The sequence below is a fragment of the Sipha flava genome, unplaced genomic scaffold (assembly GCF_003268045.1).
Source record: "Sipha flava isolate LNK unplaced genomic scaffold, YSA_version1 89_pilon_pilon, whole genome shotgun sequence".
Classification (NCBI taxonomy): Eukaryota; Metazoa; Arthropoda; class Insecta; order Hemiptera; family Aphididae; genus Sipha; species Sipha flava.
This window is the reverse complement of record NW_020273631.1, coordinates 194788-222749: the sequence shown is the minus strand read 5'-3', so window position 1 is coordinate 222749 and position 27962 is coordinate 194788. Positions and strand designations below refer to the sequence as shown.

The following is a 27962-nucleotide window of genomic DNA, read 5'->3' as shown; positions in this document are numbered from 1 at the left end:
CATATTTGATAAAACTTTGGGACAAACATTTCAAGTAGTTTCAAGGTTCCCAATGTTGCCAAATATACGGTTCAATAAAAATAAATAAATAAAAAATTTAAAATAGGTACTACCTATTTTAATACCTAGAATAGAATCTATTCTATAATCAATGGTACTACCTATGACCGCAGAACAATCAAATTACCATCAATAGGTACTTTTATTGTTTACGACTTTACTGACTTTCACTATTTAACAGCTTTAAAACCTCAAATTTGCGAACTTTTTCAATTCTAGTTAATTTTTTTCAGAAAGAAAGTAAGTGGATTTTTAAATATATATTTTTACATATTGAATACAAATAAATACAGAAACAACGTTTTTGTATATTATAATACACAATTAATTAATAGACCACAGTATGGAATATGTGTTGTATTCGTATTGAAACAATGTTTTTACAAACTACTGAGCATTTAAATAATAGATTTAAAGAGTTTTGGATATTATGGATACCATAAAAATTAGAATAAATATCATAATATCTTATCTTTACAACTATAATAACTATTATCACTAATTACATTTGCAGTTTAAAGGTTCCTTCATAATTTTCTCAGCAGTGCATTTCATTTTTTTGCCCCCTCTTAGACATTAAGTAGTATCATTGATTATAGATAGTAATATCCATAATCAATGGTAGTATCATTGATTTTGTAATAGACTATTATAAAAATCATATCAAACGTAGGCATAGGCGTCATTAAAGTCCAAATTTGGGGTAGCAAAGTTTATTTTTTAAAAAGTTGAAAAAAAATTTTTAAAGGTTTAACATGATAACTGGCTTACTGGCCAACTTTTCTTCATAAATCTTGGTACGACGTATACACTTGTTAACGTCTTATTGTCCGTATGGGACTTATCACAAAATATAATTATTTTAGATACAATCATAATAGATGGTATATGTTCATATACACTTGAATAACAAACTTCGAAAATATTTTTAAAACTATACATTTTTTTTAGATAGCAAAAATATACCCTTGCTACTCCACAAAAATATCTGAACGTAGATATTAAAAATATTTTCCATAAGACTTCGTACTAATTGACATACGCAATGAATTATGACAGTAACTCGCTTTACTAACCCCCCTTTTTCATTTTTTAGATTCGCATTTGGTAGGGAAGGATTGTTGGTGCGACCACTTAACTAATCTCAATTATGTACATTGAGGCGACCAAATCGCATAGTAAGAGTTGGTTCGGACAAAATTTAATTTATCCAAGGAAGTTCATGTTCTCGTGTTCGGTTAGGAATTATTAGGTAAATCGAATTGGAGAAAAAAAATTGTTTATTGAATACTATGATTATCTCGTGTTATTAGATATTCATTCCTTACAAACATCTAATTTTCAGATTAAAATAAACATTTAATTCTTTGTTTAAAATCTTAATTTTTAATCACTTATGTAATGAGCTATTGAAATATTTAAAATAAAATATAGGTACATTAAACAAGTTTCATTTAGAAATGTTAATAAAGTCGGTAGGCAAATTAAATTAAATTTTATAGCCAATAGGCATTTAAAATGTATAAGATTAATTATAAGATTTTACCACAGCAAATGTTCAATTTTCACCTCCATATTTAAACAATTACAATCATTATATACAATACATATAAATAAAACGAGTAAACAAGTGCCATTCAAATATTTACTTTTCTCATCACTTGTGTTATAATTATGTATATAACTAATAAACTAATTCTAAATTATTGTATGGTTCATAAAAAAATTATGGTCCCAAACAAAAATTGGTTGCATTTAATTTGAAATTAAAATTAAAAAAATTATCATCAAAATTTAATTTAAAAGGATAACTTCTAAAATTAAATAATTAAGACAAAAATAAAATGTTCATTTTCTTTTAATTTCGTAGTGAGCTTTTACATAATTTTTAAGAATTAGAATAATAATAAAGAATCTTCCCATAAACCTTTAAAGGGGGTAATTAGTGTGAAGTAAATATACATTTAATGTAAGTTTTTTTTTTTTAAAAAATAAAAATCATTGTTTGAATATTAACATTATATAAAATATATATTCTTAAACTGGTGATTCATCACGCTTGCTGCAAATGTTTCCCACTTGATACAATGTGCGACTTCCTCTGTTTTGCCATTTTTTATAAATAATATATGTCACTCCTAGAATACAAAAAGAATAAACTTACTATCAAATTTTAAATAAATATATAGATATTTTAGTAAATACTTTCATATAATTTCAATAAGTTCTGCAATTAAATAACGATAAAAAAATTAATACTCAGGCATCACTAGTAGTGATGGGCAACAATATCGATATCGTGACACATTTTCGACACTGATATCGTTATATAGTTGTACGATATATCGCAATATCAAATTTAATAATTTATCTAGAAATACATTTTATTTTTAGATTCTAAACTTTAGTAAATTGTATTGTATGTACTGTGTAATAAACCATTAACTAATAAGTAATATTTGTCTACTAATATAAATTATAAAGTGTGTACACGTGTCCTCGGTAAATGTGAATTATTATTTTATATTTAATTATACATTTCTACATTATTATTATATTTGATATAGCTTATAATTTTATCTGTATCAATAAGCATTATATTCTAGATAAACGTTTACAATTTTGGTGTACCAATAATAAATATCATATACTAAATTTTAGTATATTATTTTACTAAATTTATAAAAATATAATTCGACACGATATCGAACAAATTCCGATATCGCGATACAATATCGAGAAAATCGGAACAATATCGATACACAATATTATATTGTTGCCCAACACTAATCACTAGGTTATTTAACATTAAAAGTAGAAGAAAAAAAATTAAGTCAGCACATTAACCCTTTTTACAATTTCATATGTAAAAAATTAATACTATTAATATTCTATATGATAAATCAAGAAGGAGTAATTATTTTTAAGGTACCATAATATTATAATATAAATACTTTTGTAATAGTTGATAGGTATACTTATTTTAATATTAAAAATGTAATAGGAAAAACAGTATTATTAGATTTTTTTTTTTTAATTTCATGGTAATTACTATAATTTATTGAAGAAAAATATATTAAACATATCCTAAAAGTTTGAGTATAAATTAATTAATAGATTAATAACTATTAAGTGTTTTTCTTCTACACAAATAATTAAATTTAAAAAATTTAATACTGTGGATGAGAAAATCTAAAATATAATGCAGGAAGTAAACTTATAAATAATTAGCCGTCCATTTTTATTTCACGCTTCTAATCTAACGATTAAGCTAATAATCAGTGATATTTTCATATTAGTTTTTTTCTGTACTTAAAATTAATAAAAAAATAAAAAAATAAATTAAAAATATATTAAAACAATTATTAACCATACCAAAAGCCAGTATAACTATAGCAGTCAGAAAAATTAACTTTCCAGAACAATAAGAACAACTTTCTGAAAATAAAAATCAAATAAATAATAATATAAAATGATTGATATGACTAACGACTTACGTGGACTTGATGAAATGTCAGAAGAAGGCTTAACACTATCAATGTTAACATTGGTAGAAGTATTTTGGACATTTTGTTGAACTAATAATGGCGTTGTCTCAACTGATATCGGGTTTGAAGTGGTTGAATTATTGTTAAAATAACTGTTATTAGTAGATATAGTACTTATTTGAAAGTCAATAATATTCATTTTAGTACTGGTCAAATTTGTATTAGTTGAAATTTCAGATTTATTTAAACTAATAGTGTTCAATGTAGTTGGCATTGTAGTTACAGAAGTATTATTATCATTAACATGTCTTGGCTTTCTCATGGAAATACTCTTTTTAAATCTTCTATCAATATAAGGACTGGAATTAACTGGAATTTTATCAACATCCCGGAAAAAATGTCCAAGCACATTAATTCTCTTCCGAAGGTTGTCAAACACTTTATTCCAAAGCTGAACATGACGACTAGGATTGTAATAATAGTCTGATGGTGATATAACTGAATTGAAATTATTATCAACAGAGTTATCGAACAAGTTGTCAGATTCTTTTAGTAGTACCAGAACTCGAGGAGAAAAATTTTCATTAGCTTGACCAAGACAGCACAACAAACCTATGAACAAAATAGTATTTACATAAATTAAAACATCAAATAATTTCAAATTAAATTTAACAAGTCTAAATATTAATTTTTATTTTTTGTTTCTGTAGTAGGAACTTAAAATAGATAAGCGGTTGAGAAAATAAATGGATAATATTTAAATTTTATAATAAATAAATTCATATATATATATATATATATATGGTCTAATATTTAATACCGAAACACAACAATGGAAACTGAGATCAAATGCCCAATTAGAACATTTATACAAAAAGGAAAATATTTTGCAATTTATTAAAAGTATAATAATGCAATGTGCCGGACATGCGTGGCGAGCAGACGGATGCCTAATAAAAGGAGTAATGACTTGAATGTTAGCATGGACGAGACCAAGGAGAAGACCACGAAGAAGATGGATAGACAGCACAAATGAGATATGGAATGCGGCAGCCCATGGTGGGGCGGATTGGCGAATAATAATGTATGATAGAGAGAAATGGAAGGAGGTAGTTTTGGCGTTAAAGATCCTCGATGAATCGTAAAGCCAGAAAAAAATAAATAAATAAATTTATACTAGTAACTGTAAATAAAATTAAAAATAAATGGTTTAATTATGAAGTATTTCTGAATATAAATTTCAAAAAATAATATAAGATTTCTTATTTATAGTTAAAATGTATAAATTTGATAATACTGATTTATATTATTTAAAATTGCTATTTTGTTTAAAATGTTAAAAAAAACCATTTATTAATTAATTTTCTAGGTGTATATGTAAGGTATTATTAAAAATAAATAAAACAATCGATTTAATAGTAGATGGGTTTTTGTAATTTTTGGAGTTGAGAAGTTTGACACTCAGGATAAATAGAATGAGAAAATTAGGATAACCTATGAAAGAATATATGAGATTATGACAAACAAATAATCATAGATATTAAGATAAAAAAAAAAGAAATCAAATATATAAATAATGAAGTTATAAAGACATGAAAGTCAAGGAATTTAAAATAAAAGTGGAAAGAAATTATTCATTTCAGTATAGTAAAATCTAACAAAGCCCATTTCAAAAAAAAAAAAAAAAAAAAAATGAATACATTTATTATATCAAAATAAATAATGATAGTTATTAAAAGAATAAAAAAATAAATAAAACTCAATGTATATTTTAATATACTACTTGTGTACCAAATAAAAGTTAGATTACATAAGTAGTAGTCATTAATTAATAATTATTTATGTTCCATACCCAAATTGGATAAAGAAAATTAGATAAGCTTTTATTTTCATTAAGCATATAATATCAATCAGTAACATTACATCTGTACATGTGTATTACAGTATTGAAGTATGTGCCCATCTATAATTAATACAAATAATTAAATATAAAATAATCTATAAAATACTAGTATTATTAAATGTTTATACCTAATAGTCAATTAATTTATTAACTTCATTAGAAGATTGAAGAAAATTATTTTAAAAGAAACAAGGATAGGATATTTAACTATTATAATTGGATAAACAAAATAGTATGTATTGATAAAATTAACTTCAAACTGGGAAAAAAAGAAAATTAACTTATTAACTGTAACTAAAATGATAAAAATTTATAACGAAAAAAGTAGATAAAATTAGTACAACACATTATGTGCTTCCATAATACTTCTCCAGTTCTAAGAAAAAATGCTTGGTAAACCTCAGAGGCCGGAACGATGGGGGAGGCACTTCATTATTATTTAAGTGAAATTGGTTTCTTTTCATTATAACAGTGAATTATTTGAGAGATACAGAAATCTTAACAGAAAAAAAAGGATAATCCTCAGACCTTCCCAATGAAGACATTTATATAGGATGACACAAATGGAAAGAAATTTAAATGTTGAATTAACTGAACAAAAATATATGCATTGTTTTTAAATCCCTTTTATCGTGCGATGTAGTCCTAAAAGATGCGCATGACTAGTACAAAAAAGCAATCCCATCGAGTAAAATGATTAAAATTATTTTTCATAAAGATGTTGAACACTACTAAATCGCAGATTCGGATGAACATGAGAGCACGTTTTTAATTAAATGGTTAAATATATGGTTTTTTCCCCGAACGCTGCGAAATTTTCGTTAAACAGACGCGAAAAAAATGTATCGTTTGTACCCTTATTGTCCGCTTTCATCGAGTCTGCGCACTCATGAGCAGACACTAAAACACTAGTAGTGTCACAAAGCACGCGGAATACGTTATTACTTACCTAGGAGAGAAAGCACGACGCTGTACGAGATTACGACAGACTTCATGATCGGTCGAACAGAATCAAAAACGTGTTTCGGTGGGGAGGAAAAAAATGAATAATTAAAATGATAAAAAACTGCGTAGAAACAGGCCACTGATGAGTGAAGATGGACGACGAAATGGCAAATGGTCGACGGTACAAGAAAATGCTTAGAACCGCACGCAACGGTGGTGTGAGGGGTTTGAATTGCCGCTAGGGTGGAGGGGGGAAGAATAGACTTTGTCTTCTTTGAATGTCTAGGAACGGAAGTGAGAAAAACACGTGTCACGTGGTCATCGTTGCGGTTGTCGATGGGTGCGCTTGTGTATACGTTATTCACGCGCGTGTGTGTGTTTGTGTGTGTGTGCCTGAAAAAAAAAGATAAAAATGGAATTCCCCGAGTTTTGTTTGTGCACCAAAATCATGTGTGCATACGTACGGGTGTGTGTGTGTGTGTGTGGGCACGCGATAGGAGAGTAGTGATGACCGTGAGTGCACACATATATGTATGGGTTGTTTTTACGTACAGCATGTGTGTGCCGGCATGGGGTGAACAATTTTAACATTATTTCATCGACATATCATAATCGACAGTTTTGCTATTACCAAATTTTCGACGTAGACCAATATAATAAATAATTATCGTATCAAAGTTTGAAGAATGTATTTTATTTATTTTCTGTAGTTATTAATTATTTATGAAACATTTTTAACTCTTAAGAAACTATGTTTTATTATTTAAATAACATTTGTTATTTAATTAATGTATATTTTATAGATAGTAAATAAATGATAACTTGGTCTTATATTTTAGTTATTAAGAATGGCTATGTTTCACAGTCCTACAAACGGGAAACATATAAATACTGTCCACTGACCACCATGGTGGACAAAGAAACACGATGGATAACATTATTTTTATTTTTATTTTAACCGACGTGGAAAATGAATCGAAAACATCTCCCATCGCTGATCGGTTTGTTGTTTTTTTCATCCGGAACACGTTGTCCTCGTTTATCGTGCTTAGGACGACCTGGGCTGGGGGTTAATTGAAGGCGTCCGTTTTTTCATCAGATGTGTCCAAAAGGATACCTCAACGTACTCTAATAAAATACTCTATAAATGCATAAAGAAAATAATAGATAGTTTCATACAATCTAGTACAATTAATCAAGCTACTGGACTTAAACGACTTTTAATAGATATGAATTTTGTTTTTTTGGCTTAATGTTTTTCACAAAATGATGCCTCGTGTACATTTTCTTTATAACGTTGTTTAATCTTAAAAATATTGATCCTGTGTAAATAAAAAAAATCTGTTATTAATTTTAAAAAAAAAATTTCTAACATTCGTGATAGTATGACTGATTTCTGTCAACATTTTTCGGAAAAAACTGACTTTGAGATTACTCCAAAGAAAAGACGAACAGATGATAACGATAATTCTAGAACATTAGCAGCTTTAGAAGTGTGTGACGTAATAACCACACATATTGAAAGAAGTTTTGTTTTTACCAAGCATTTATAAGCTGCTCAACTTTTTTTTAAATGAAAAATATGCAATGTATAGTAATACATTACCAATAACAGCTCTCAACATGACTGTAGAATGCTATCCGTTTTTTAATCAAGATCGTTTAAGGACTGAGAAGTGCTTTATTCACGTGATGACTTCCGTAATTTATCTGGTGTTATTTCCACGTTAAATTATATTATAAATAACTATATGGAAGATACATTTAAAGAAGTATCCAAACTTCTAAAACTCTTGGTATGCACGCCAATGACATCTTCAGAAGCTGTAAGAAGTTTTTCAACATTGAAGATTAAGACGTGTTTGAAAAGTACCATGTGTGAGGATAGACTTAATGTGCTGATTATGTTAAGTGTAGAGAGTCGCATGAAAAATGAAAACATTGATTTTAATAAAAATGTTATTGATAGTTTTTGTAACGTTAAGGAAAGAAGAATGGATTTTGTGTATAAAGTTTATGCTTGAAGATAATACAAATTAAATTACAATATAAATAATAAATATTGTTCAACATTTTTTTTAAAGGGATATTTTAACATATTTTTTTGTTGCACAACCATTGTTGTTTTTGAAATAATCACATATCTGTTCAAACTTCTACAACACCATTGGCCGTATGAATTATGATTTGCGACCATTAATTCGATTATAGACCACTTCAGATATTGTATTGTTGAAAGATCTGAACGGTTCTAGTAGTACAAAGCAGCTATCTTAATTTTAGTTTTCTAAAACTAATAAAAATTAGGAATGACGTGAACTAATTGCGGTGTATGGAGAGCGACCCTTTTAAATGTTACTTTTACAAGAGGTAATCGCTATACATGTTCTTATTATAAGAGACCGGGTCAACCGAATTTGAGCTGGTTTGGCCCAATTTGAATGTGTTTTTACAGACATAACAATAAGAATACACCCTTACATATTTCTAAAGAAAACTTAATAAAGGCACGATAACTCTTACCCATGTTATATGACTAATGCTTATGGAATGTATGTCTTTGTATATTATATTGCATGTTAAAAACATTTATTGTCAATATTATAACAATGAGAAAACTGTCCTGAAGATATGAAAAATAAATAGGTTAACACGACAACTCTAACCATTATTATATAACTATTCCATATGGAATACTTATCACACGCTGTCTATTGAAGTAAAATATTCGTTTAAATTAATTGAATTTAATGGAGTACCTATGTTGCTATATTTCTCATCAATTTATTCATATCTAGATAACAAGTAGTTGTATGAGGTGTTCGTTAGTAAGCCGGTTGGTCGGGTCGGCAGCAGCAGTGGTTGGGGTGGGTCGTGATTGGTAGTCGGTTGTAGTGGTGATGCGTGCGACTAACGGTGGCGATGAGTGATGTTGGCTTGACCAGAAGCCTTTTTATAATTATACCCTTTTTATAATACTGATGTATTTAGTGCTAAACAACGTTTAGATGACGACTTGAATTTTTTTTAAAAAAATTAATAATATTCGTATTTCTAGACTGATCTGCACATTATGATAAAATCTTTTTTACAACTTTACTGAATAAAATATAGTTCTACATTCTAATTTAGAAACTAAAAAAAAAAAAACTATTTCTATATAATATAATTACAGCTTTTGGATAAATACTCAAAAAGTTTGAATTTAACATTAAAGACATTATATAAAATTTTTATAACATGAATACTAATTTATGCAGTGGCGTGCCCAGTAGGTAGGCCTGGTAGGCTCAGGCCTACCCTGTTTTCAAATAATAATTATTAATATTTTTCAAGAAACATAATTTTATACATTTTTTTGCTTCATAATACGATATGTAATTGAATCATTTTGGAACAAAGATTATTTATTTACTACCCACTTAAGCAAGCGTTTATACGTTATTAATAATTCTTTCCTTCGTCGCAAACAATTGTAGCCACAGTACTGCTTATCGGCTAAAAATAGTAAATAATAGACAATAATACACCCGAAGTGAGTTATTTATACATTCGTCACTGGCCGTTCACTGCCGACAATCGTCATTTGATATAAGATAATGAATATGGTTTACAAAATATGTTATTTTTTGGTATTAATAATTTATTAGTTTATTACAGTGTGTACTGTGTACTGTGTAGATGTATTTTAGTGACTTGTGTGTAACCGAGCCGATTGAGGAAATTGTTTTATTCGTTTTGTCTGTTTTTGTTTATGTACACTATTAGAATAACCTAAGTACTTTTTTATTTTATATTGATTATAACTTGAATAATAATTAAATAAAAATAAAAATATGATTAGCCAGTTTTTTAAACCTATTCCGAAACCCACAAGGACATTGAACGATGATGATAGTACAATAGATCAACCACAAACAAAAATGTTAAAATTAAATGTTACCTCAACTTCTAACGAGTCTTCTATTTCCTCGTCTAGCTTAAATGTGCTTAATATTAGCTTAAATAATGATGAACAACCTATTCAGTCGATTATCAATTTTCCACGTCGTAAAATTTTTGAAAAACAACGTAGTTTTCAAAGTTCATGGTACAAAGTTTATCCTTGGATTGAATATTCTGTTCAATTGGATGCAATTTTCTGTTTTTTTTTGTCGTCATTTTACTAGTTCTATATCTTGTGAAAATCATCAAGATGTTTTAATAGCCACAGGATATAATAATTGGAAAAATATTTCGGGGATGGAAAAAAAACATAACTCGGCAGATTCGCATAAAACATCGTTAGCCAAATATCAAGGTTATATATCATTAAAAAGTATAGGAGCTGTTACGACTCAAATGAATAATCATGTCGAAGAGAATATAAATAAAAATCGAAAAGTATTAAAAAGTGTAATTCGTTCAGTTTTGTATTGCGCACGACAGGATATATGTTTGCGTGGTCACAATAATGTAATCGAATATTCAAATGAATACGAACACGACTTAAAAACTACAAAAAATCAAGGTAATTTTAAAGAAATTTTAGATTTACTATGTTCGGAAAATGAAAAGTTTAATATAAATTTAAAGTCCCTACCTAAAAATGCTAAATATACTTCAAATAAAATCCAAAATGATATTTTATTTGCGTCTTCAAATGTCATTTTACAAACTATTATTAGAGAAGTGAATGAAGGTAGTTCGGTTTATAGTTTAATTGTTGATGAAGCTCGTGATGCATCAATATTTGAACAAATGTCAATATGTATCAGATATGTACATAAATTAACTATAAAAGAAAGGTTCTTAGGATTTGTACAAATAGAAGAATTAGATGCACTAGGCCTAACTAATTCTATTATCGAATTTTTAAATTCAGTTGGCTTAGATATTACAAAATGTATAAGTCAATCCTACGACGGTGCATCAGTAATGTCTGGTTCTACCAATGGCGTACAAGTAAATATTAGAGAACTTTCTAAAAACAAATGCTCTTAAATACATTGCTATACACATCGGCTTAATTTAGTTTTGGTCGATGTTGTTAAATCAGTTGAGATTGTTGACAATACGATTGGATTTCTTGAAGCAATTTATGCATTTCAATCGAGTTCAACTTTACGTTATAAAATATTTTCTGATGTCCAAAAAGATTGTGAAACAATTTTAAAAGTCCCTCAACATAGTAATACTAGATGGGTTGCAAAATATAAAGGTATTAATTTTTTTTTAATTCGTTTTGAACATGTCATAAAAGCTTTATCACAACTGTCAAGTAGCTCAAAAAAAAAAAAGAGGCCGTAGAAGCCAAAGGATTATTAAACCAATTTCGATCGTTTGACGTATTATTTGTTTTAACATTTCTTGATAACCTTTTATCAACTATCAACGTACTTTCTACATTTACAATCTTTTTCTCTTGATATAATTAAGTGTTTAAATTTAATTGATGCTACAATAAAAGAGCTTCAAAGTTTACGTTCGGATGAATTTTTCAATAACTTTTATAAAAAAGCTCAAATTATGGCTTCAAATTTAAATATCTCTATGGATAATTATGAAAAAAGACAGAAAAATATTAATAGTACATTAAGTGATTATGTAATTACTTCAACAATTGGCTTAAAATGTAATAAAACTACGACTCAAAAATTGCGAATTATGTATTTTACAGTAATAGATAATATGTTGAATGAAATGAAAAAAAGATTTAATAACAATTCAGAATTTTTAACTGCTATTTCAGTATTCAATCCGATATCGACAAACTTTTTAAATGATGATTTTGTTTTAAAGTGTATAAATTATTATAGAGATGATAATTATTTCTCTGACCAAGTAATAAGTCAAAGCAAATTAGCAAAAAATATGTACAGTAGTTGTAAAAATATCATAGATTTTTACAACGAAATATGCATTATGGGGCAGTCATTTGGAGAAATTAAAAAAGTCATGGAACGAGTGTTAGTTATACCTGTAAGTTCAGTATCGGCCGAAAGAAGTTTTTCAACAATGAAAAGAATAAAAACTTATTTACGAACATCTATGTCTACTACACGTCTTCATAATTTAGCGTTAATTTCTATTGAGAGGGAGTTAAGTTTTGAATTAATTCAGGATCCTACAAAAATTGTTAACGAGTTTGCTAAATTGAAAAATCGAAGACTTCAATTCACTAAATAATTATTATATTTTATATTTTTATGTACTTATAATTAAAAAAACTATTGTTTCATTTGCATTCATTTAGGTATTATTTAGTTATATAAAAACTTAATTTTATTTTTTAATATGTAACTTTAAGTATTATTAACAAGTCAAATAGGAGGAATAAATTGTGTTGTATTATATTATTTTATAATCATTTTTTTTAATTCAATTTAAAAATATTATTAAGTTTCTAAAAAAAAAATAATGTGTATTATGTACATACATAAACTAAAATAATTATAACCGGGCCTATCCTACATTTTGATCCTGGGCATGCCTCTGAATTTATGACATTATTAAATACACATTCCGGATGTTATTAAGTACCTAAAGCGGGGTATTTTTATTTAAATAAGAATAAGCTCTTTTTAATCTTTGATTAAATTAAGAAAATGAATTTCCGCCACGTATAGTTTCCGTTTTATAAACATATAACATAGCATATCTGAGTTCAATAAAAACAATTTGGTGTTGTTGAATTTAATATAGGAGTCAGTTGACATATTATTGTACTCAGTGGCGTATCCAGGGGGGTAGAGGGTTATAACCCCCTCCCGGAAAATGTTTAATGTATGCATATTGTCTATTGATTATAATACAAATACATAAAATTCAAAAAAAAAATTAATGTTACATTTTTTATCACCCCAAAACCCCAAAAAAAAAAAAATTCTGGATACGCCACTGATTGAATTTAAAGGGAAGAACATTTTCTGTGTCTTTCGTAGGTTTTTACTATATTTTAATTTTTAAGTGAGTTATGATTATGTAAAATATTACAATTTAGACTTTAAATATTTAGTTGATAAATGTAGAGAAATGTTAAATTGTATTTATTGTTGTCATTATGCGATAAGCAATAATCTAAAAATATAGTAATAATTTCATTATAGTTAAAATGTTTACTTAGATATAATCATAGTAATACAAGCAAATGGTGGACTGTGGACTTAAGTAAAATAACAAAATAATAAAATGATAACTTTGAGTACTTTTACAATATAGATAATAACACAAATAATTAGGTATAATAATAATCTAAAATATTATCTATCGGTTAAAAAAAAATATTAATTGCATATCTCATATTTAGATTATGTTTCTTTCCCTAATCTTCAAGTTAAAATTTTAAATTATTAGATTTACTTAAACTGTGACTGTACTCGATTATCCACTTATACTACATTAGGTAGTATATTACTGCATATCACCAATAATTGTATCCCAGTTTTATTTAGTACGTAATATTTAAAATTGAAAATTTGATTTGATTTCAACAAATAAGTAAGTTATTTATAAAATAATTTTTAAAAATAATGTCATTGAATTATTACATATTAATTTTTTTATAAGTATATTAATTTTTCTAACTGTACATCTATAGAAAATTTCAACATTTTTTTGTAAATAAATTAAATATTGTTAGTATACTACAATTTTATATTCAAACAAAATTGTATACCGTTATCAGTAAAGACCAGATTTTGCATAAAATAAAATTATATAAAAACAAAATATTAAAGTTGTATATTACATATTTTCGTATATTCACATTAGTGCATGTTTTAAAACTCGCAATGCTGCTAGTCAAAGATATCTTTATATATAAGAGCAAGTCAAACTGACGGTTGAACCGTGGAATGAAGTTGAACGGAATTAATGGTATCAAAATCAACAACTTGGAAATGTTACGTATCAAGCTATCAAGATATGAAATTGCATTTAATTATAACGTGGAAATAGATTACAGTTCATTGCAAATTGTTGCTACTGGACCAATGAACGCTGTGCGCCAATATTGCAAGGCATTTATGTTTAAAAATGAAATTCCTGGTTTGTGTTGCGCGAGCGGTCAAGTCAAATTGACTCCATTGGTACCGCCACCGCTCTAGTGGCTTTCACTACATTCATTGGTTTCCGGAAATGGGCAAGATTTTAAACATTGTTTTGATTCATATCCAACTATACAATAATTGTTTTCAAATGACGTAATTTGGTGCAACAAAAATTATTAAAGAAAATTTTATGCCAACTTTCAAGATTCAAGGTCAAATATATCATCTAACAAGTTCCTTATTGCCAATGACAAATGGTGACTACACATTTTTCCAAATTTATTTTATGCGTAATTCAGCAAAACATGTCAATCAGCGTTGTGCACACAACAATTCGGCATAAGATGCCTGCAGGATAACACGCGAGACGTTTTAATGCGCCAACAATTGACGAAGTCGCTATTGTCGTTATGGGAAAAAATTTATAAAATCGAGATATTGTTTTACATCGGCATAACAATCAACTGCAGCGTGTGTCCAATGCAAATCGATCATATGATGCGTTACAATATCCTATCTTATTTTGGCAAGGTGAAGATGGATATAATTTTTCAATGAAGATGATAAATCTAGTTAAAAGTTCCGAAACTAACAAAAAAGTAAGTTTATTGAATTCATACTATATGATATAATCTATAATAGACTTTTGGTTCGGGAAAAAGAGACAGTAATATCTTTAAATGTCGGCATCTATTCCACCAATATGCTGTAGATATATACGTGAAATTTGAAACTAAATGACCTAATCAGGTTGAACTGAACCAGACTAAACTGCGTTATGAAGAATACATTAGTCTATGGAATGCCATCAATGCTGATAGAAAATGCACAGAATGTTGGTAGAACAACTCTTCTTCCAGCAACATACGTTGGAGGTCCGCGACATACTATAGTATACATGAATACACTTAGGATGCTATGTCGTATGTACACCAGATTTGTTTAATAACGTATGCAATCCACAGTGAACAGAAATTTGACAAGAATTATTTCTAGGCCAACAACCCATTGATCGCCACGACATTGTCGCAAGGGTGTTCAAAAGAAAGTTAAAATCACTCATGAACTTGATTGTTAAGCATCGCGTATTCGGCGAGATGCGCTGTTGGATGTATTCAGTCGAGTGACTAAAACACAGATTGCCACATGCACACATTCTCATCAGGGGCGCCATTTCAGTTTTTTTTAAGGGTGTGCAAGTAATTAAAGAGGCCAATTTTTTCCCATCACCAGGCTAACATTTATGATTAGCAGTGATTACTGATTAGCCGCGGTGCATGCACAACATTAAAGATTGGAAAACTGAAGACCAAAGTGGCAAGGCCATGTATCAGTGACGTCTAGGCCAATAATTAAAGATGAAAAAAATTCAGGGTGTGTGAGTGCACACCCTGCTCCTCCCCGCCAAATGGCGTCTCTGATTCTCATTTGGTTGGTAGAGAGGATAAGACCAAATGAAATCGATGATGTGTAATCTGCGGAAATTCTCGATAATGATAAACATCCGTTGTTACATGAAATTGTTACAAAAAATATGATTCATGGTCTCTGTGGAATATTAAATCCAAATTCTCCGAGTATGGTTGATGGTAAATGTTCAAAACTCTTTCCAAGACAATTAGTGGTAGAAACTATTAATGGAAATTATGGTTATCCACTTTATCGCCGGCGATCCACTGATGACAACGGAAAGTCAACAATAATCAAAGAGAATCAGCTGGAAATTGAAGTTGATAATCGTTGGATTACTCCGTTTTCTCCGTTATTCTCGAAAACATTTTAAGTACACATAAATGTTGAATATTGCCTTTCCGTATCGATAAAATATATATACGCGCAAGAAAAAAAACTAAGAATGTTGTATATCATAAAGCATTAAAATAATAAACACTTTTTTTGAAATATTTTTTTTATTAATTATACCAATTCGAATTCAATAGTCATAATTAAAACACGACAAAATTTCATTAAATTTATGTTGTGAATAAATTTAACGTATATATTATTTAACATATTAGTGTGGATTTAAAGAAGTTAAAACATTAAGTTATAATATTTTGTTTAAAAGTTTCAGGTCTTACATTTAATAATATGGCAAATCCAAATGTGAAAGTTCAATACAACCAGGTATTTTTATTATTTTTAAATATAAAGACGTACCTATATGTTTTAAAAATATTGTGATCGGTATTATATTTGAAAAGAGAACGCAAAGAGTTTATTATATTATTTAATATTGAAATTACAAAATTGTTTAATGTAATTCAAAAGCACTCAAATCATATGTAATCGCCTATTTCAGATTTTTATCAACAACAATTTTGTTAATTCGGCAAGTGGAAAAACATTTAACACTATCAATCCGGCTAATAAAAAGATAATTATCAATGTTTCTGAGGGAGATAAGGTAAGCATATTCTCAGTAACCTTATCCAATAATACTGTTTAAAATGTGATGAGCAAATTTTGATTCAAATTAAAAATACAATAACAATTATTTTTCAAACATTTTTGTTAATTTTTTTTAAACGTAAATAATCTCTGACATTTATATCTATACATATTATAGTTCAATGCATATATTTTTTGCAAATTTGCTGCTAAAATATTATTCTTACCTATGAAAACTCATTTTAGAATATAGACTTTTTACTTTGGTACCTAATTTTAAATCTTAATAAAAGAATATTAATTATATTCTTAATATATATAAATATATATAAGTGAAAATAAATAAATCGAATATTTAAATACAGGAAGATATCGATCTGGCCGTTAAAGCAGCGAGGGCTGCGTTCCAGCCAAGTTCGGAGTGGCGGACAATGGATGCATCCGCTCGGGGAAAATTAATTTATAAATTATCTGAATTGATAGATGAACACAAAAATTATTTGGCCAATTTAGAGTCTTTGGATAACGGTAAACCATTCGGTGATTCTTTATTGGACATTGCAGTATCGGTTTCAACTTTACAATATTATGCTGGTTTTGCTGATAAAATTCACGGAAAAACTATACCAGCAGGTAATGATTCTAAATATTTATTTGACGAATTGATTTTACTACGAAAACATCAAAATATTCATAAGGTTTCTATTATAATAATTTGGAACATATACTTTTTTAAACAAAAAAGTCACAAAAGTAACGCTTGAGTAATTTTTATAACTGCATAGTTTAGACTATAAGCTTAATAGTTCAGTCTCGGTTTATCAGTGCGCACGAACGGTCGTGCGTTACAATTGTCGAGTTTAGCACGCTGTTAGTTATTTTTCGCCACGGTATAGTGCATTAATGTGAGGTATTCTGCCACGCATTAGGTCTCTTTTACCATGGCTTCAGCCTCCGGCGGCGATGGCCCCGGGAGGGCCCCTAAAGTAAAATCGTCCTCGTGCACTTCTAGCTTTATTGTCGTTTCATACAAAAGCAATAATAGGTATAAGTCAGTCTATTTCAGTCACCAGCCCGATATCTCCGACCTTGGAAGCAATTACGGCTAATCAACCGTCTCTTATCGACAAGTCTATGCATTCTCCACCATCCAACGATGTAACAATGTCGTCTATCTCTGGAATTAACGCCGTTAATCATGTCCACAGTCCACCGCCACACACTTCGAACCAAACATGGTAAATTCTCACACCAACGATAATCCCGTGTCTTCTTTTTCTTTTCACCGATCCGAATACCGATTGTTACGAAAATAATCATGACGGCCCGTTTATATGTATTGTTTGATACGCGGATAAGGTAATAAATATTGGCAACCTGCACCCGTTGCAGTTCGGCAAACTTATCTACAATTAATTTGAGGGTGTAGTATCCATCCAATCCGCCGGCGCGTCCCGCGTAAAAATCACTTTTTCGTCCGTCGCCTCGGCGAACAAGTTTTTAAATTCATCTATTTCAACCGAATTTAATTGGTCAGCTTTAATCTACTCGTTCGGAGTTATCCGGATCGAACAGTCTTACACGAAAAAAATTTCGGCTTTAAAATAATCTCCTCAACTAGAGACAGTGTTCAGGCCCCGTCCAGACTAGTCGAGTTAAAGTTCAAATACACTTCATTACCGGATTCTGTTTCTATTAATAATGTAAATTTCAAAGTTGAACCTCGCTGCGAGTTTTGCTCTTCTATGAATTATTTTGCGGTAGATTATCCCGTTCGCCCTGAGACCAAAGCAACCGCTACGTGCGCCAACTGTCAAGGTTCCCATCTTCCCTCTGATCGGTCGTGTTCAGAATGGGCTCGTCAAAATGATCTCAAAAGTTAATGGTCATAAATAAAATTACTTTCAAGGAAGCTGTTGGTTTTAAGAACAATAATGTGTGTACTCTGGCCTTCGCTTTTGCCGACATCACTTCTCCGTCCTATTCTAAATTTTCCTAAAGATACTTCTAATAATTCATCAAATCACATTTCAAGCTCAAGAGTTTCCTTTTAGTCTAATACAGATTTTTCTCAATTAGGTTCCTACCCTAAAAATAAGAAATCTAGATCTCCAAATAAATATAAGTTTAACCAGAATCCTTCCTTTCCCCATCCAGCCTCTCAAACTCCCACAAGTCACCAAACGGTGTCTTTTTCAATCATGTTACGCCTCCTAATGCTTCGCCTCAGCCTTCCCCTAATAATTTAGCATGGATTTCGGATTTTGCTTTCCAATTGTTTCAAATTATTTCCTCTACCAGTAATGTAGATGATAAATTGCCATTATATAATGTAATTGAGTCAACACTTTTTAAATTTCTTTCTATCCCAAACGTAAAAGATAATACCAATGAATTCTACTAATTCCATTCCTATTTCAACGTCAACGCACCTCCAATTTCTTCAATGGAATGTCAGTAATATCAAGTCCCGTTTCTTAGATCTCAACAGTCTGATCACTATTTATCTTTGTCATGTATTCCTCCTATAAGAAACGTGGCTTCTACAAAACGCTGGTTTCAAGTTAAATAATTATCATCTATTTCGCTTCGACCGCCCAGATGGTTACGGTGGTTTCGCCATTGCTATACATAAGGGCTACCAATCTCGGGCAATTCCTCTTCCTCCTTCATTATCTGCTTTGTTACTTCAACATGATATCAATATAGTGGGTATTGAATTATTCGACTCTCGTCTCATCTGTCGCTCCTATTTTTATGGTCAATTTATATCCCGTCCGATTCCAATCTTTTCAGTTTAATTTTAGATCGCATTTTTTCCTTTTTACCCGTAAATTTTCTCCTTGCTGGTGACTTCAACGGTCACCATCCTGCTTGGAGCTCTGCTCAGCTATCTTCCAGAGGCACTCTTTTACATATTTCTATTGTCTCCCATGATTCTTTTATTCTCAACGAAGGCTCTCCCTCACGTATTAATCGTCTCCCACATAGCAATACTACCCCCGATATAATGATTTGTTCCCCAAACAATGCCATCTCGATGAGTTGGAAAACCACATCGGATCCTTTCGGTAGTGATCACCTTCCTATCCTTATTTCATGTCTCTTCCCCTCTTCCCAATTTCTCCCATTTCACCCAGCATCTACATCTTCTTCTTATCGTCTCTATTTCAGTACATCCTCACATTCTATCTAACGTATTCACGATAGTCGAATTAATGACTGCCATATATCACCGTTCTTCTGTAGCTTCCGGCCCCAACTTATTTCACCACTTTTTTTTAAACAACTACCACAAGATGTTTATCCATTACTTCTTAATATTTTAAACCGTCTATGGTTTAACAGCTTGGTTCCTCCTTCCTGGAAAGAGTTGAAGGTTTTCCCTATTCCCAAGCCCAATGGCGAGGGTTTCCGTCCTATCTCCCTTACTTCATTTTTTTGTAAGGTTGTGGAAACAATTTTAAAAAATTGTTTGGATTGGTGGCTGGAAACCAACCATTTTTCCCCAAGTAATATTTATGGTTTCAGACGTGGCCTTGGCACAATGGACTGTCTCGCTCATTTCTCGAGTCATATATATCATGCCTTTTGATATTGTCAGTTTATGGCGTCTGCATTCCTCGACATTAAGAGTGCTTACGATTTCATTCATACAACTACACTTGTACTTCGCTAATCTTCCTTGAATATTCCCCCCTTATTTTGTAATTTCATCTCGCAGCTTTTCTATCATCGCTGTCTCTTTTTCAACTCTCCCTTCGGTGACACCTTCATCGCATTAGTTACCTCGGCCCCCGTCAAGGTAGCTCATTAAAAGCTCTTTAATATCTACTTTCTATCCGTTATCCAGTCTTTATCTTCTAAAGGTTTTCAAGCGATGACCTAACAATTTTCTCTGTCTATAAAGATATCGAATTCGCTATTGATCACCTTCATTCCGCCCTTGTATGTCTCTCCACTGCCCTACGTGACAGCTGCTTTCTGGTAGTTCCCGTGAAATCGAATGTTTTAAATGTTTACCAGACGTTAGGTTACTCGAGATTCTTCCACCCGTCCACATGGACGGCTTTTATATCTCTTTTATTTCCACTTTTACCTATTTAGGTATTATTTTAGAAGTAAAACTTCGCTGGGATCCTCATTTTCATTATCTCCTTTCTTTCAATTCTAAATGGGCTAATCTGTATCGATCATTATACGGTACGAATTGAGGTGGTCATCCTTCCTCTCTCCTATTAATTTATAAGTCTATAGTTAGAGCTAGGCTCAACTATGGTACCTTCCTATTTAGAACAGCTTGTAATACCTTTCGCGTTAAACTTAATTCTTGTCTAGATATGTGTCAAAATTCCATTACTGGTGCCCTCCGCACCACCCTATCAATCACATTGGAAGTCGAACTATGCGTTTCTCCCTTGGAGGTTCGGGCTCGTAGCTTAGGTAGCAAATTCTTGATGAAAAATTTGGCTTCCCCTTTTAGCCACGATTCTATTCCCGGATTATATTTATTTATCTTCCGCGTTTGGCATTACTCGGCCAAATCCACCCCATCGTTATCCACAATTATCGATTCTCTGCGATCATTTATTTCTTTCATTCACTCTTCATCAGCCCGTTTGTATTTTTAAGACACATCATTCATTTGTTAAATGTTCTTCAATTATCTGTTCATCATTTCTAGGTTTTCCTATTTCTTTTATCAGATTCGTCCCAGCTTTTGTTGTTAATTCACTATTTAGTGATTACATTTTAGCCCATTATCCTAAATCTTGTCTAGTCTTCACGGACGGATCCGTTGCCAAATCCTCCGCAGGCTACTCTTTTTTCATCCCTAACCTTTGTATCAAATACTCCAATAATGCTTTCTTATCCGCCTCATCTTTTACAACAGAATGCCTTGTTATATTGGTAGCTCTGCATACCATTAAAACCTTAAATGCACGTCACTTGTCATTGTCTCAGATTCCTAATCTTGCCTTATGGCTTTAAATTCCTCCAACCTTCACCGTTTCTTATCGCCTAGTCTGTCCTCACGTCCTATAATTTCCTTGGTTTCATAATATCCCTATTTCCCGTAAAGTCATCATCTCCTTTTCTTGCATCCGGTTGGGCCAAAACCGCCTCCTGGCCCACTCATTTTATTCATCTCTTAATGATTCTCCCTTCTGTACTCGGCACGTTGATCCTGCTATATGCAATGCTTCCCATTTCCTCTTTAACTGTCCAGATCTTTTCATTAAGCCCCAGATTCTCTCCAATATCTGTTCTTCCTTTAATAATCCCTTTACCCTCCCACATATTTTCCAATTTCCTAATGCGTTCCTTATTACTTTCATCGTTAACTTCTTCCTCTCAAAAGGCTTTTTACTTTAATTTTGTTTATTATATAATATTGCTTTTCTAGTTGTTTTATACAGTTAAATTGTATTGTTTATTTATAATCGCTGAGACAAATATTTTAATGCGCCTCTTAAATAAAAAATAAAAATAAAATAAAAAAAAAACTTAATAGCATACAATTAATACACATATACTCTCAGATGAATATTCAAGAATTTTAAAAATATTACTTTAAGACAATTAGTAATTAATTGATTTATTTTTAAGATGGGCCTTTCTTTTCATTCACTAAACCTCAGCCCATTGGAGTCGTCGGTCAAATTATACCTTGGAATTATCCAATAATGATGTTAGCTTGGAAATGGGGGCCGGCTCTTGCTGCTGGATGTACAGTTGTTTTAAAACCAGCCGAACAAACTCCTCTCACTGCTCTGTATATTGCTGCATTAACTAAAGAAGTAAAATAAATTTACATTAAAATTTTACTTTTAAATTTAGTACAAAACTTGTTAATATTTCAGGCCGGATTTCCCGATGGAGTTATTAATGTTGTGCCTGGATATGGTCCAACGGCGGGTAAAGCCATTGCAAGCCACCCAGACATAAACAAAGTGGCTTTTACTGGATCGACAGAAGTAATAAGCAGCACGATTTAATATAAAATTATGAACTGTTGTTTTTAAATCTATAAAATTCGTGTTCAATGTTAGGTTGGGAAATTAATCATGGAAGAGGCAGCTAAGTCGAATTTAAAACGTGTGTCATTAGAATTAGGTGGGAAAAGTCCGCTTGTTATATTCAATGATTTTGACGGTATTTAAATTAATAATTTATTACTAAAGCTTTATTCATTGCATTTGTATTTTTAATTAATTATACTATAATATCTAACACTATATGCACAGTCGACGAAGCTGCTAGCATTGCCCATGATGCGGTTTTTGCTAACATGGGCCAAAATTGTTGTGCTGGTTCTAGAACATTTGTACAAGACGGTATCTATGATGAGTTTGTTAAAAAAGCTGCAAAACTAGCATCGCTAAAGAAAGTTGGAGATCCTTTCAATTCTGATACACAAATAGGGCCTCTGGTAATTTTTAAAACATAACTTATGCCAATATTAAATTAATATTATTATATTCATAGTTTAAAAATTTAAATATCATATCTATAATTATGATGTGTAACATAATATTATATTAAAAATTTTAGATTGACGAAAATCAATATAATAAAGTTTTAAGTATGATTGAATCTGGTAAAAAAGAAGGAGCCAAAGTAGAAGCAGGTGGTTCCAAAGTAGGAGATACTGGATATTTTGTGTATTCAACAGTATTTTCTAACGTGACTGATGACATGAGAATCGCTCGAGAAGAAGTAATTATTTAATTTCATAAATACTCATATTATAAAGTAATCATGTGTTATTTGAGATATCAACCCCTAATTAGTGTATTTCAATAAATTATTATTTTTATCCATATGTGGTATGAATTTGTCTGACATAATAAGACTGACGTAGACATTTTTACTTCTGCCTTTGTCCATAAAAATGTAAATGGAATTAGTGTCAATCCTCTCATGTTGTCCAGCCTAGTTAAGAAAAGCCAGCACAATTACTCATTACGTATATTATATGTATACATATTGTATATTTTTCAATATTTAATTACTACTTTAATTACTACCCTCTAAATATTCATCAAAAAATGTTTTTTTGTATTTTGTGGCAACCATGGATAATCAATTTCACATAGTTTTATTTAGTGAATACTAATAATTTGGTCAATTTGTCTATGATCAAAAATCATTGACTATTACTATAGGTAATAATATTGAAAATTTAATAAAATGCCTTTTTTATGTGAAAGTTAGAATATTAAAAGTTCAACAAATTTTATTAAAAATTTGATTTTTCTTCTATATCAACCATTTTTAGAAGTATAAACTAATCTATATGAATTCTCACTCAGAATCGTTTTTCTGAAAGTAATGGTACATTGATCTCAAGTTTAAGTCAAATATTGCAAAACAATTGTCCACCCCTGTATCTCATCCAACCTAAGATTCTCGTCCTTTTTAAATATTATGATTTAAATTTTAAAGCCTTAATATATTTATTATTTTGTGGGATCTCATTAATTTTCAAACTGTATAATACGTATAAAATAAATAACACTGTTTATATTATATTTTTAGATATTCGGGCCTGTTCAACAAATTATAAAATTCAAAACATTGGATGAAGTTATCAAACGAGCAAATGAAACTAAGTACGGATTAGCTGCCGGAGTATTAACGAAAGATATAAGTACTGCATTGAAGTATATGGAAAACGTGGATGCTGGTTCAGTTTGGTAATTATTAATATATTTAACAGCTAAAATATTTTTGTGGAATTCTAATAAATTACCGAAAATAAGAACATACCATCATTGATTATAAACACTAGTATTTAGAGAAATGTCGTTCGCGATCTACCTAGCTTTATTGAACATTTAACCCAAACGAACAATTTAAACTAGTTCACTAATGAACTATATCGTTCTTAAAAGAACGAATGAACGAATTAGCATCGTTCATTACGACAAATTATTCATTCGACGTAGATATCTTATCGTTGAATGAACTGAGTTCAGTGAACTAATTCATCTAAATGAACTTAATCCAAATACCATATTAACAATATTTTGGAACTTCCTTGTGTTTTTATAAAATATTAAATAATCCAATCTAAAAAATCTAAATGCTTAGTATAATTTATAAACAACCTTCGTGTTTTTTTTTAAATGTTTAAAATAGGGGCATGCCCAGAATTTTGTTTCGTGGTGTTATTTTAAATTTGTAACGTTAATATCAATTTTTTTGTGACGGCCAGTCAAATGAGTCAATATAATATAATATTATTTTTCTTCTCCGTTGCCATTTTCTAGGGCTGGATTAGAGCGTAGGGTTGCCATACGTCTCGGTTTTACCGGGATACTACCGGTTTTTAACCAAGTGTCCCAGTGCCCCGAGAAAGTGTTTCGGGACACAGCGATTTGTTCTGTTTCAACATTTTACTCGATAAAATATCAAGAAAATTGAAAACGTATGATATGGTCGATTTGATATCTTCGGATATCCCCAGGTATTTTCCAAGTGTATTTTTTTCTGCGGTAAATATTTTAGAATGTGTTGGCTATAATCTTATCACTTTGTATGCAGAAGTTAAAAAGGTAGTCCCCTCTTTGATTTCTAGTTCCTAGTCCGAATTTTCTTACTTATTCACCATCTGCACCTTATTTTACTATCACATTCCTATCTCTCATTATTATTAAATTATCTTCTCCGTTTGCTAGTTTGCAAAGCTCTTCTAGGCCAGAATAAACCTCTTCTTTAGCATTATATTCTACATCTGATGTGGGAAAGTACACTTGAATTAGTACAATCACTTGGTTTAGCTATAAGCTTAATTAATATAAGCCTATCGTTATATGCTATTTTGTTTACTACTTGGTGGCCCCATTTTTTATTTGTAATAAATCCTATACCAGTCTTTCCTGATTTTTCATCACCAGAATGGATGACACGGTAGTCGCCTAACCAGAAATTATCATTTCCTAACCATCCAACTTCACTCACCTTTTGTATGTGAATGTCCAATTTATTAATTTCTAGTTTAATCTCTAATTTGCTAGTATTTATCATAGTTCTAAAGTTCCATGTCCCAATATTTTTCCATGGTTTTCGCTTACTGACGACCTGAGAAGCCATGATACTTCCCCTGCCGGCACAAAATGCCGGCTGACATTTTCGAGTATATCTGTTACTGTAACTTCTAAACCTACTTTTACTTGATCCATATTGCTTTACTAAAAATTATAATGTGATGGGTTCCCTCCCTTTCCTCATCGCATTTGATAAACCAGTTAATTCAAATGGATCAGTTCCTTCCATTGCCGTTAGTTTTGCTGCACAACTCGCCATATTTTCATTAGTTTTCACTTATTAGTTATTTTAAAATATCAAATCGTACAATATCTTATTAATAAAAACAAATATTTACATTACCCATCTACCAACAAATATTTATGGATGCTCTAATTAGTTTTGAGTAGGACTGTCAAAAAGGTTACTTTTCAATTTTTTCCATCAGTATTGGTTGGACAAAAAGCATTTAATGCTGTTATAAAATTGTTTTTCAACACATAATTCTAATTGGTTTTATGATTTTTATAATTAATATAGGATCAACTGTTACGATGTTGTTAATACACAATGCCCATTTGGAGGATTTAAACAATCTGGACAAGGCAGAGAACTGTAAGAATTCAAAATAATATTTAATAATAATTTATATATTGATATGAAAATATTAATTTTTGCAGAGGAGAAGATGGACTGAATGAGTACTTGGAAATTAAAACGGTGTCAATCAAAAAATAAGTATTGTCATCAATTTAAATATTATTTACTATAATTTTGTATACATATAAATATACTTTTTGGTCAATAAAGTAATTTTATATGGAAAATAGTGTATTAAGTTTGTTCATTTGTATCATAAGATTACAATGTATTACATATTGTAAGCTACAACATTTTACACGTGTCCTCCAATCAGATAATATAGCGTTACATATTTTCTTATACCAATATCCTTCGTTAGCTAATATTTCCCAAAAATAAGTTTATTTATACTATTGATAAGAAATAAATGTATGAAAAATTAAAGATTTGATTACTACAAAAAAAAAATGGTGAAAGTAACTGTCACCAAACATTTCCCCTCTATCTAAGACTTATAAAACCTATTAATTTAAAAAAAAAAATTTTAATTGACATTCGACTTGGTCAAGCTGCAATTTTATTTTCACCTATGAGCAGAAACAAAAATTACCATTAAATGGTTAAAGGTTTAAACAGTTTTACAGTCAACTAATCAAGTAGAATATGATAAACAGTAGTAGTTTTATGGGGGGGGGGGCGGTCTGAAACATCCCAGCTCATGCGTTTATGTTATGATATATTTTATATTTTATTTATTTTGTCTTGTGACTAAAATGCTATTTTATGTTCTTTTTTTAGTGTAAGAATTACATTTTAAGACTTAAAGTAATAATGGGTTAAAAATTTTAAATAAAAATAAGTTAAACATTTTTTGTTTTCATATATTATAAGATAATGTAAAAGGACCTCCCCCAGAAACAATTAAAAAACCGCCATTAGTGATATCATTGAAAAATCAAATCGCTTGCTTTGTCCGAACTAAAGTATTTTATTTTATATAACAATACGGAACATTCCCAATTTAATATAATATTGATAACATATATAATTTGTATAGGATATTTTTAAATTAGAGTTGATGGGTCCTAATTGGCTAAACTCATCATGTGGTGCAATTGCTGATTTTTTGCGTAATTGGTGTTACATATTTATAAGAAAAATGGATAATTGTGACGGGAATAAAAGGACGGTACTTTGAAATTAATTTGTGTTAAAAGTTCTGGAGAATCATAAGCGTGCCCATGGGGGTGGCAGGGTATGCACTTGCACTCCCTGCGAGATGAAGCGGCCACTGCCACGAGCAAGACTGGATTGAGGGCGGTGGTCTAGCCGGGGTGGTAGCCCCAGGACTCTCTCGAGTATCCAAGTGAAAGGGACCAAAACAATTTTAAGCCGATACACATTTTTTATCATACTAAAATGAATAGTTTTATAGATATAAATTGTATGTTATATACCTATTAATTTTATAATTTTATAATGCAATTGACGATTTGTGAAATAGTTAAAAAACATGTATCGTTCTGCGAG

The 27962-nt window shown here is 30.2% G+C and overlaps 2 protein-coding genes across 3 annotated transcripts; one reads left to right on the top strand and one right to left on the bottom strand.

The window, feature by feature from the left end:
- The first annotated feature begins 152 nt into the window (after positions 1–152).
- Positions 153–26642, top strand: LOC112693635 (retinal dehydrogenase 1-like). Of its 2 annotated transcripts, none has more exons than XM_025568798.1 (12): positions 153–300; positions 16495–16553; positions 16729–16833; positions 17183–17450; positions 22428–22618; positions 22682–22795; positions 22871–22973; positions 23066–23250; positions 23373–23537; positions 24360–24517; positions 26391–26465; positions 26531–26642. In XM_025568798.1, exons 2-12 carry the CDS (start codon positions 16518–16520, stop codon positions 26586–26588), a joined length of 1458 nt encoding a protein of 485 aa, XP_025424583.1. In that variant the 5' UTR covers positions 153–300; positions 16495–16517; the 3' UTR covers positions 26589–26642. The 2 variants fall into 2 exon arrangements, with proteins under 2 accessions (XP_025424583.1, XP_025424582.1); XM_025568797.1 differs by lacking the exon at positions 153–300 and adding an exon at positions 13718–13875.
- Positions 1901–6757, bottom strand: LOC112693636. The gene is made up of 4 exons (XM_025568799.1): positions 6401–6757; positions 3558–4160; positions 3436–3498; positions 1901–2198 (listed from the first exon to the last, which is right to left on the bottom strand). The coding sequence occupies exons 1-4, from the start codon at positions 6444–6446 to the stop codon at positions 2098–2100; spliced, it is 813 nt and encodes a 270-aa protein (XP_025424584.1). The 5' UTR covers positions 6447–6757; the 3' UTR covers positions 1901–2097.
- Positions 26643–27962: the final 1320 nt, after the last annotated feature.